The sequence below is a fragment of the Lepisma saccharinum genome, chromosome 8, assembly GCF_977018435.1.
Source record: "Lepisma saccharinum chromosome 8, izLepSacc3.1, whole genome shotgun sequence".
NCBI lineage: Eukaryota > Metazoa > Arthropoda > Insecta > Zygentoma > Lepismatidae > Lepisma > Lepisma saccharinum.
In genome coordinates, this window is record NC_139236.1 from 32190916 (window position 1) to 32203205 (window position 12290).

At 38.4% G+C, this 12290-nt stretch overlaps 1 protein-coding gene across 9 annotated transcripts in view; it reads left to right on the plus strand.

The window, feature by feature from the left end:
* Nucleotides 1-12290, plus strand: part of Mbs (Myosin binding subunit) — a 245605-nt gene that overhangs the window by 213951 nt on the left and 19364 nt on the right. For all 9 annotated transcript variants that reach the window (XM_083126415.1, XM_083126417.1, XM_083126419.1 and 6 more), the window contains one exon: nucleotides 8566-8709. In XM_083126415.1, the coding sequence (XP_082982541.1) occupies nucleotides 8566-8709 (144 nt within the window). The remainder of the gene's footprint in view (nucleotides 1-8565; nucleotides 8710-12290) is intronic.

A 12290-nucleotide genomic window follows, 5' to 3' on the forward strand; every position in this document is an offset into this window, starting at 1 on the left:
TTACATTTCTTACAACTTTTACTCATCTCAGTCTTGGAAAATGTCATTTTTGTAATTCTGTTGTTATGCTGCAATGTCAGTTAACGGAAATGTATCATCGATCATCAGAAATACCACCTTTCTGATTTTTCCACATTCAAGTGTCACTTTGTTTGATGGGGGGCGGAAGGGAGGTCCGACTGACCCATTCGACTTTTACATCAGAGCTGTTGAATGCAATTTGGAAAGGAATACTTCGAGAAGGTACCCCATGCCTGCCCACTCTGTCCTTGATTGTCGAGAAAACCTCGTTGCTTGCCATGCCCCTATTCCTTTGATGACACCGATCGCCAAAGCATGTCTCCTCGCTTTCTAACGATGGCCCAAACATCGGCATCCAGCACGCTTACGGCCAGTTTCATTGAGCCTTATGAAGATAGAGTTATTTCTTGGAAACGTGCATTCATATGTAAGATGCTTGGTTTCGAGCCTAAGTTTTGGCTGAAGAATGGGTATCATGTTTTGTTCTGTGAATGTTGGAGTAGGTTTCATGGCAGAAGTAAGGTACGGTATTTGTACTCGTGACGACATTAGGTTGCATAACACTGAGGCTCTACAATAAGAGCTGCAGAGCCACCAGTTTATTTATGAAATTATTGCTCATCGAAATTTACTAATTTACATTTTAGATCGAACATAACGTAGTAAAGTGTAAATGTATATACCTAGCCATAATCGATGTTCCTAAGCTAGATTCAGACACAGATTAACTTTCCCAGTTCCATACATACCTTCGATCTGGAGATCAATAGACTCTCTCTCCATTACATAATGAATTTTGTCCTGCTCTCTAGGCGTCTAGTTTTGTCCATAAGGTTCCATTAGACTAGGATTGGCACGGGTTATTCGAAAGCTTCTGTTTTTTTTTACTATGTTTACGGCCTTCTGTTCCTTTATTCAAGAAAGTTTGCCCCTGATCGAAGGGCAGTAAGCCGTGTTCTGTTTACTTGCCTTTGTTAATATGTTGATGTAAATACGTGCGTTTGTGTGTGCGACTGCATGTGTTCATGTTTCTTTTGATTGTGCCACACAGCCGGATATAATAGGAGTTACGCTCTCGGCTTTGTTTTTAAGTCTGGTGCATGTACAGTCGCGTGCAATAAAAATGGGACACCTAGATCCTGAAATACTCTCTTCCCTGCAAGGCGCTATGTGTGTGTCTCTACGGCGGTGGAAGAAGTTGCCATTGAAAATTTGCTATTAAAATCCACTTGTCGTAAAGTTAGGCAACACGCACAACGCATTGCAGGGAAGCGAGCATTTCAGGATCTACTAGGTGTCCCATTTTTATTGCCGTTGAGTGTATGTATAATGAAATGACCGTGGTAAAGCAATAATCTTTGACATGCATGGGTCTTACAACTACAGTGATGAGGGCCTACTTTTGGACTTATTACTTATAGAATTACGTGCTCCGTCAGGGGGGGGGGGGGGCTCGCTGATGGAGTGGTATAAATGCGAGACATAAAGTAACAGAGTAAATGCGATGTTAAAATATTTCCGAATGATCGTAGTTAACAGTAAAGTCTGTCTCTCTGCTTTATGTACAGTCACGAACACTTCTGCTCCAATTCACTTTCAATGAAATCGTCACAACCCAGTTGTGCCCGTGGCTGTACATTATACATAGTGAAATGGGAAAATAGATTGTTAATATACACCATAAAATTATTGTATCCTAATTATACGAGATTTGAGTTCACATGCGCCTATTTCGTCCTTAGATTCGGGGTTCGATCCCCTGCCTGTACATGGGGTTTCTTGTTCCCCCCTTTATTATAATTCAACCCCGTCGTCGCGATTAACCTAACTAGATAATGAAAGTACAAAATGTAATATTACGGCGTACCCAATTATAAATGAGTTAAGATTGGATAAGCCGTGGTGGAATGAAATGCATGCAAGTTGCCGTTTTCCAAGTTCTTGTTGGTTTTTATTGTCCTTATGAATTTTTCTCTTTCGCTTATTTTACGTCACTTTTCTACCTTTTGGTGTAATCGAGACGATGAGGATGAATGATATACAGATGAATTGCACTGTGGGACCTCAGGCGTTGTAGCGCATTGTGCTGACCATGTCACCACTATCCTTGGGGTATCGCTCAGCCTATTGATATTTCCAGATCTATGAATGGAGTATTTTTCTTTCGTGAGTGCACAAAATATTTTTGCGGCAGATAAATGCAAATTGAAATGGGGACCGTTCTTTTGTCAGCGACTTGCATGAAGTAACTGTTGTCACTCGTCTTCGTACTTGCTCACTGTTTGGTGATTTTATCGATCGATGGTTGGCAACCCAGCCGAATCCCTTTTCCTCGCGAGACTGCGCGAAAAGTGCAGTATGTCGGAAGAAGCCGGCGACGAAAGACATGCGGTGACTGTTATCTGTGCGATGCGACAGTCTGTTTTCCGATAGCAACCGAGTGCGAACAAACATGTCTTACCACAGTTACCAAAGCAGCGGGGGAGGAGGGGGCATGTTGCCCCGAAGATCCCAGGCATACGCCGGACTCCCTTCGTCTTACCAATCGTCCAGCTCTGCTCGCAACATCCCCACGAGAAGTTCGAGTCTGTACTCGTCGAGCCAGCACAGGTCTTCGAGACCGCGGAGTTTCGCCGAAAGGTCCAGCGTCGGTTCGGTCTCTTTGACGCCTTCGTACAGTTACGGATCCCTGAATACGTTGGATCCGAACCTTGGCCTGGGATCGTACGGTAGCAAGTCTTTGGGTGGTTACGGAAGCAGTGGTTTGGGGTACGGCAGCACCCCGTCGTCTTATTCCGGTGCTACTTCCGGCTACGCTGCACTGGCCCTTCCCAGTTCGTTGTCCGCCTACTCTTCTAGCAACTATGGCATGTCGTCTAGTCCAACCTCGTACCAGGCGTCGGGGTACAGCAGTTCTCCGACATCTAGCTACTTGTCATCGTACACGCCGGGAAATAGTGGCGGGAGTGCTTCGTCTTACAGACCAGTCAAAACCCCGCGATCGAGTTCTGGTGCAAGGACTAGTCGCCCCTCTTCAGGACTGAGCTCCCTAGCGAATTCGCGATCTAGTTCTATATCGTCACTCAAGAGTGAGATTTCGGAAGGCTATGCTGTAAGCTTTGTGTTTGTGGTTTTTTTTTATTGTAGATGTAAAATTTCAGGATGGCGACAAGGAATTTCATTTGTGATTTTTTTTATAAATGTGCGAGACTTCCCCCCCCAAAAAAAAGTGTTGTCCCGAGCCCGTACAGTCGGGAAATTTCGAATCGTTGTATATTAAAAGTGCCTAATTCTCATTTTTCTGCACTATACATTTATATATATTTTTTTAATGCCGGTTTTCTGAATTTTGAAATTTCTCACTTCGGGAAGAAATAATGAGTAGAATTCGAGAGAGACTATCGAGGAAATCCAGAACAATAACTGTCCCGTGCAACCCAAAAAGAATTATCAATTTTCTCCCTACACCATTATGATTAACACAGACGTCCAGAAGAGGGGGCCACACCCCTCCCGGAAAATTGTCGGCCTAAAGTTATAATTTCACTAGTATAACTTCATTTCAGTAACAGTAATTTATGGAGGTTATTATAAGGGCATATCAGGAACATAACTTCAAACTAAATTAGTGTTTTTGAGGGGGCAACATTATTATGGTAGAAAATATGTCTCGTTTGCTCCCCCCCTGAAAAAATTACCTTGCTTGCCCCTCCCTGGAAGGCATCCTGCGGACGCCCATGTGTGCTGCACATGACTATGCTTTACAGTGCTAATGATCTAGAGCTTGAATGTTTACATATACTTTTGAGTTTCTGCATTAATAATAGGGGTGTGTGGGACAGAATTTGTTTGGTCGGGACGGGGAATTTTTTTGCGACACTCGGGACAGTAAAAATTTACAATTTCCCGACAAAGTCGGGAAATGTTCGAAATTTCCCGAGGCTCTGGAAATTTCGAATTCTACACGTCATTTTCACCTTAAGCTATTGTTTTTGCATTTCTGGAATAAAAACTAACAATTTCCAATAAGTTCCAGACACTTACAATGAAGAAATCGTCGAGAATTAACTACTTTTAAAAATGACCATTCAGTATTTCCAGAATGCTCGGGATCCCGAAAAGTCGGGATTGGCATGTGGATTTTTTCCCCCGATCCCAACTTTTCGGGATTCCGCACACCCCTAATTAATAATGAATTCAGTATTTGTATAGTAGAGTGCATGTACATTCCCTGGTTTCTTAGATGGAAACGAGTCAAGTAGCACTACCAAACAGGACCGGATGCTAGTTGACTTGTACTCTGTAGCTGAAACTTGTCATACAAAAGTTTCTCCCCATATAACCTTAGCAAATGAAGGGTGCAATTTAGATGCAAACTTTCAATTCGTAACCACCACAACCTTTGAAAACTGTCAATCCAAAACTTACTACTGATGTCAATGGTGATGACAAAAGGATTTTTTAAATTCAGGTCTCATTTATAGAAAATTATCTTGGAGAGCAATTCAGTAGAATATTTAGATGCAAGACGAGAGAAATGATGTCAATATGATGTGCTTTCTCGAAATGCTAAGAGTTTTCTGAGCCATTCGGTATGACAATGAAGAGAGTTCCTTTCGTGGCATGAAATGCACCAACTCATTGTGCTATTTGGGGTGCCTAGCTACAAGGGGTTGTTGACCGGTTAAAATTTAAAGTTCATCTCTTCTTCTTGTTTTGTATCTGACCTACTTGAGCTCGTGATTGTACAAATGTTTCAAATCAAACTTAAGGTGTATAATTATAATCAAAAGTAACCATATTTTATAATGAATTGACACTTCGTAGAACAAAACAAGGAACGCCTTGTATTTATTGCAACCATTCCAAAATGGTTATCTTAGTTTTATCACAACTTCTAAGGGATATTTTGAAGTGGCTTTGAAGTGAAATGGTTGCAAAACAATCTAGGAAAAAATAGTCATTTCCACATGACATTCCCCTCTTATCAACTTCCTGCTTAAATTCTAAGCTTTAATCTTCGAGTATTTAGTTTACTTAGTAGCGGATAATGTTGCAATGTCTCCTAATTCTTTTATTGAACATGTAATAACCAAAAATATTCCAAATGGATGCTGGTAGATTTTACTTCTCATCCATTTTGAAAGGATGAGAATGTCACTGTTTGGCACTCTGCCATGGATTATAAATTATAGGGTGAATATCTTGGCCACACATTAATGTGGTGTAAGGATGTTATGCTCCAGTTATGTTTTTCTAAGACTACCATTTGGGTGAACTGTTTGAACTATATAAACCATTACCCTTCCTCCATTCATATGGAAAACATTCTCACCTGTGTAGATGTTTTATATCTGTACCACTGGATTGTATTTTTTTCCTAAGCTCTTATGTAGTGTTGGAAACCCTGACCTTGTTTGTCAAACCATTTTTATCAACCATACACCTAGCAGTTGTCAACCGATTATGTGGTAAAAAGAATGTGTTGCTTCATATGTAGTATGTAAATGCATGCAGTGTACAGCAAGGTATAATGGATGATGTGAAGCATCGATTAAATTTCCATTTTCCATCCATTTGCTCTCTCTACTTTCTAGAATATTAGTTTTACGTTGTGGCTTATCACACACATGTGCATTAAACAAGGAAATGTGGGAGGGCCCGTTGAAAGGTTGTTTTTCATGGGAACTGTTTTCGATATTAAGAAAACATTACATCAGGTTAAAATAAAAATGCTTTTGCTGACACACATAGTAATCAAAATATATTTATGCACACAGTTATGTAGACTAGTGTCCAAAATTATAGCAGCAAACAGAAATCCTATCCTCCTGTAATTTTTTTTGTTGACTAATTTGTCAAGTTTAACCTGTTGCTATCGTGATTTTTTTGTTGATAAATCCTTGCAGGGGTGCCCACAGGGGGGTCTTATGGTGCAGGTTGCGCCATCGAGATTTTTTGGGGGGATGTTTTCCCTTCAAATAATATAAAATTCAACATTTATATCTTTTTCAAAATATATGTAAAAAATTTACACCTTAAATGCACCATATTTAATCTATTAGATGAAGAAATGGAAGTGTTTAGGGCATTATAGAAGGGGGGGGGGGTATCGAACTCCTATATATTAGGCCTTAATTGACACGTGGGTTCTGAGTTGGATTCTGAATTAAACTTTGGGGGGGGACAGTATCCAACTATAGGTCTTAGATTATGGCGAGTACTTTAGTTATAGGGGGGTTGAGCATTAAATTGAAGGGGATATCCAATTCTTGGGTATTACTATTGTCTTAGACTGTTGCGGAAATTCTGGTGTGGAGACTGAGAATTATTTTTTTGAAGGAGGCAATATCTACTCTTCAATATTAACAGTAAGTCTAAAATTGGCATGGAAATTTTGGTGGTAGGATTGAAAAGGGAAAATAGAAAGCTCTTGATAAAGTGTTAAATTTAGATTGTCAAGGGATTTCTGTAGTGGAGAGAGAGTTCGAAAATTACATTTCGGAGACTGTATTTAGCGATAAGGCATCCACATGTTTTCGACCCTGAATGTGCCAAAGGAAAAGCTGGAAAAGATAAAGACTAAATATCTCGGGATCTTAAGAAAGTATTGACACCCCATTAAATTAATATTCTTCAAAGCCTGCAAAGAAATGGATGTAAAAATTTTCTTGCTCACTTCGCTCGCAATAATTTGTTGCTACAATGTGTGTTTGACGCTTTAATGAGATGAATCTGAAATTTTTATACTAAAGCTGCATTACAAGACAAGTGATATTCTCGATTGATTGATTTTTTGTTTTAAGTCCACTTTATGCACTCTAAGGCTAATCGGGACTGAACCTACAGTATAAAGTGAGATCCACGCGATATTCTCGATTATGATCAACGATTTTAGGGGTGGTCTTGAGTGATGGCACCCCTGTTTAGAGAGGAGGGACAGATCAATTATAATGTTCAGTAAAGCTAAGAAAAAAGTTACTTTCGGTAGACACACTGTCGTAATAAAATATTTTGTGGGGATTACGATATGGTTTAAGGTTGTGAATGATATGATTTGGAGGAAGCACATGACATGTTTTTTTTTTGGGGGGGGGTGCCGTTGGCCTTGGGGGGGGATGGGTACCTGAATCCTGGCACATAAAGGTTAGTTTATTTTCTATTTTAAACCAGTTATCTATGACATCATAAATATTACTATCACCTGATCGTATTATGTGGTCAAATGGACATACGGGAAAGAATTTCCGTTTGTTGCTTTAATTTTGAACATAAGTATAGTTGGATCTGTAGTGAAAAAACAGAAGACCACAACTCAATAAAAGTGCCTGGCAAGACTCATTTTGTTGTAAGTTTGTGTACTATAAATATGATTTCTACTTTTGGAACCAACTGCTTGGCATAACCACTTGAAACTTTTCATACAATACTCCCCATTGAATAAATTGCACACTCACATCTGAGTAGAAAACTATTCACTTAGTCCCAAGTTCCAGTTGCTCTTCAGACATACTTGACCATTGGTTAGTTATTAGTACATCACTTCCCATGAATTTAGATAATCTATATGTTGTTAGGACAAGAACATGGAACTACAGTATATCTTTTGAACTGCTATCTAGCATAAGTGGTGCATCTTTGAAATAAACTTTGCAATGCAAACGTGATAACTTTTTAGAGTATGTAAATTATTTCTCTTACCCCTGATATGCTGGAGAATGCCTCAAAGCATCATTAAATCCAGTCATCTTATAACAGGGATCAGCAATGAAGGTGATTGGGTTCCAAAATTTGGGGAGGGGGACAGTTTACTTTCCCTTGGTAGATAAGGTTCAGTATAGTGTGGGGCAAAAAAATGGGGGGGGGGCAACTGCCCCCCTAAAGTTTGCAGTGTGGCAATTCGGTTACATTGCTACGAGGCTGAGTTGACTTTCAATACAGTTAATCAATAGAGAAGAGGAAATGTTGAAATTGCAGACGAGTGATTAACACAATCAGGGTATTAAATGCTGAAGTTACATTCATGATATTAATACTTTTGTCAAAATATGCAGTGCACTAGTTAAACTGGTTATTTGGTTTCATGTACAAATTGGTTCATGTATAAATATTATGCACATAAAGGTGAATTGAGAAACTACAGAATCTCTGGTTTCCCCTTGCTATTTACACCTATGTTGAAACTACCTTTTTTATTGATTTTTGCCTTATGTTGAACAATATGCACAAGAGTTTTATTGGATCCATTGAACACCCACTCGAAATTAACCTTTCATATGACCTTACAAGCTTTTGTGTTAAATGGTTGGGTAGATTTGATTCGATGTTTGTTCTTGTACACTGTACAAGAACAAAATGACACATGTTGATAGAAAATGGGAATATGGACTATTTTAAATGTAACCTTTCACACCATAGTGAATAGTGATACTGCTTAATGTTAACATTTTCATTTTCAAGTGGCATATGATAGGTTCTATTTAAATTTAAGTAATACTTCTCCCAAAACTTGTAACAAGCAATCTTTTTTTTCTCTTCTGACAGAGTGGAGGCGATAGGTCAGGCAGGTCATCCAGGTTGGGGTCAGCATCCTCAGGTGGTGGAGACACAGCTGCCAACAGTCATCCAGAAACTACCGCCCGCTCACTTAGCACTGCCAGTGAAAATGGAGAGCTGGATTACAAAAAGGTCAGCTGTCACTCTTAAGCCATGCTATTGAAAGTGACTGTGTCATGAAATCGGGCATTTGTATTATTTTGTACTATATCAGATAACCCACAAAAGTATGAAAAAAAAATGGAAGGAAAAGTTCATCCATTATATTGTGGCTTATGGGTTACCCAGATATTCCTGTGTGTTTCTGACCATCACCATCTACTGAAGGAACTTCATCACTATTGTACGGCAACTGAATGCAATGTTAACTCAATTTTGAATGAAGTGTGGGTTGTCAAGTTTTACTCACAAGCTACTCATATGAAAGCTCTCTTGAAGCAGGTGAAATAATGTCACTATTCCCACCGGCTTCAAGAGAGTTACCATGCACAGTCAGAGAAAGTAGTTTATGGGCCATGTAACCTACAATATTGTAACATCTTAAAGCTTATGCAACCCAAGTAAGAAAATTGTCACTTAGGTTTGCCTGGTGGACCTGGATTCTCGGGAGCGATTGAGTTTTGACATCAGTGTGAGTCATACCCCCAGACCCAGCCATAACAAACAACAGCTGGGTGCTGCGAGACCTCCAGAAAAAGTTTCACGTAAGGAAATGTTCACTTTACTGATATTAGTCATTGTCAAGAAAGTTCACTGAAGTGGTAGTTTTAATCGAATCATCATCATCACGCAACACACATGCTGTCAAGCCAGAACTCCTTGAAAAATATTAGAGTTGAAAACTACCACTTGACAAATTATAAGACGAATCTATATTCATTAGTCCTAACTTAGAATTTTGTGTAAGGCATGGATCATCATGTCCTATCATCCATTTCATAACTTAATTAATCATCGTCATTGCCTTAGTTGACGCAAGTGCTATAAAAGCAATATAAAATAAGCAAAATTAAGTAATAAATAAATGACATTTTCAGCGATTTTACGCAGCGACTCGGTTGCATGTAGAAAGAGTTTCTTTAATTGAGAACCAAGAACCCCTCGTTCTGCTTCATTGTCATTTCCCCTCCACTTCCCCTGCTGCGATTAACATGATGATTAATGCAACATTAATTAAAGCAACCAACCAACGAAATAATCCACAAATTGCACTAATTTAGAATTTAGTAATAATAAAATGGGAATTGGAATCCAGTTAAGTGACTACATGATTCATGCACATCTATTATGTAATCGCGATATCATCAAATTGTACGAAGCGTGTGTACACCTACGTAAAGTGCCAGTCCCCGTGATAAAATATGTGGGGCAAAGCCAGTGCTTTAAGATCAAATTGGGTTGTTATTGTTTTTGTTAGTATTTGCCTCAATTTTCTTCCTCTGTAGGTTAATTTTTAATGATGACTATTTACAATTACACTAAACACATGAATGAACATACACAATGAACCCATTTTGGTCAGAACTCTAATTCGGAACCTTGTTGGGCAAGAAATGCAAAGTCTCGATAAGGCATGAGTGTTTCATTGGAGTTGTTCCTCTACTTCCATAATTTTATCACTAATGTCTTTCTTTAATATTAAAAAATAAATCAAAACTACCTAAAAATAAATATTATATTGTATTTTCACATGCATATGTTTTTGACGGTTAGAGTGTGAACACGCGCCTGTTTTATTTAGATTGTTCTTTGTGTTTTTTTTTTTTTGTAGTTAAAGATAGGAAAAATACTTGTGGAATGATTAGGGCTATAAGAATTCAGACTGGTTAGCACAGTGTGCTACGATGTCTGGTGTCCTGGGTTCGAATCCCGTCGTGAGTGTGGTTGTTCTTTGCAAGTGCCCCTTCATCAATTGCATCATCTCACTAATCCTCATCATCGCAATTATCAAAACATGACAGAAAAACAACGCAAATGCATTTGCGTCCAACATTTTGAGACAATATGTCCTACTGCCAGCCCTCATGGCAGAGTGGTTAGTACATTGCGCTACGATGTCAGGTGTCCCGGGTTCAAATCCCAGCCTGGGCATGGATGTTTCTCTCCATTCATCAATTTCATCATATCTTTACTCATCCCCATCTTCGCAAATTAGCCTAAAGTAGCACATAAAGCAAAGTCAAATAAAGCAAATCAATTGATCAATCAATATGTCCTACTTTTCACTGGAGAGTGATCTGATAGCCCTATGTATGATGAAAACTGTTTTTACTCAATTTCTAATATAATTTATTCCAGCATTTTCTTCCACTTCTATCTCCTTGTTATTGCCTGCAATGCTTACAAGACTTTTTCTTTGTGCTCGACCTTTGGGTTTGGAAATGTTTACAACACCCCCATGTTCCGCGTGTAAATAGCCAGCAATATCACTCCGGAGAAAGAACCATAATGTATACAACTTGTTTACTTCATATTTTAGGAAAATATTAGAATGTTAGCTTCATAAAACTCTGGATTGGAACAATACCATCAGCAAAGTAAAAAAAAGAAAACCTGTTGTATATGCACACTGGAAAGAGCGCAGGCCTGCTGTGAGTCACTCTGCCAGTGAAGGTCATTGAAGGAAGGGGTTGGTGCTTACTACAAGCAGGCGCCTTATCTCTGATTGAGGGAACATGGAAATCTTCGTCACATTTATTTCACCAGGCTAATGGCGAACATTTACAGAAATGTAAGGAGTATCCTATTCCATTGGAATTGGATTTCGTGACGTTTAAAAAATATCATTACAATATGTAAATCTCATTTGTGACCTACACTGAACTTTTGTTAAGGTTTCATTGACATGTGAAAGTGGAAATATAGAGATCCTTTTCCCTTACGATTTCTAAACAACCAAAGAGTGTGGTGAACGTAAAAGTACTTATTGTTCGTAACAATGATATATCATATATTACAGTCATTACAGATGTACATCGCAGAAGATGGATTTATCAGATATAAATTGTCTCTAATAAAAAAAGCTATTACATCACAGGTAGTGATTTTTAAGAGAATTCTACCACATATCCAACGTAACCAATATTCAGATTGATTTCAAGCTTCTGTTCGGGTTATTTTGCATCACATTTTTACCTCTTGCGATAATCGCGACAATGAATATGATTTATTTATTTATTTATTTATTTCGTCTTCTTTTACATGGCGAAGTTAAGGCTGTGGAGCCTTTTCTTCCACTTGACCATGTTTACAAAAAAATTGAATATGAAATAATTAAAATATTGAAAAAAAAAGGAAGAAAAAAATATATAAAAAATTACAGAGAAATAAAAAATACAAAGAGAAATTACATATAAGAAAGGTAATCTAACCTATAGATACGGACACGCACACTCACACACACACATACATATCTTTGCCCTTACACACGTACAAGCAAATACATAACACTACACTTACTTAAGCACAGTCCAATATTATACATACTTTAAAACACAGTCCAAAACGGTATACTTTGACGTTAATTCATCTTAACTATTACTCTAATTCATTTTAGTGCCTTACGTCCTTCTATCATTCTCTGCACCCGCCATATTAATAGGGAAATCAAACATTTAATTTTCAATGTATAATATGTGTAACTTTAACAATTTTTTGAACGTCACAATTGAGGAAGAGACATGAATTTCAGGTGGCAACTTGTTCCAAAGGCC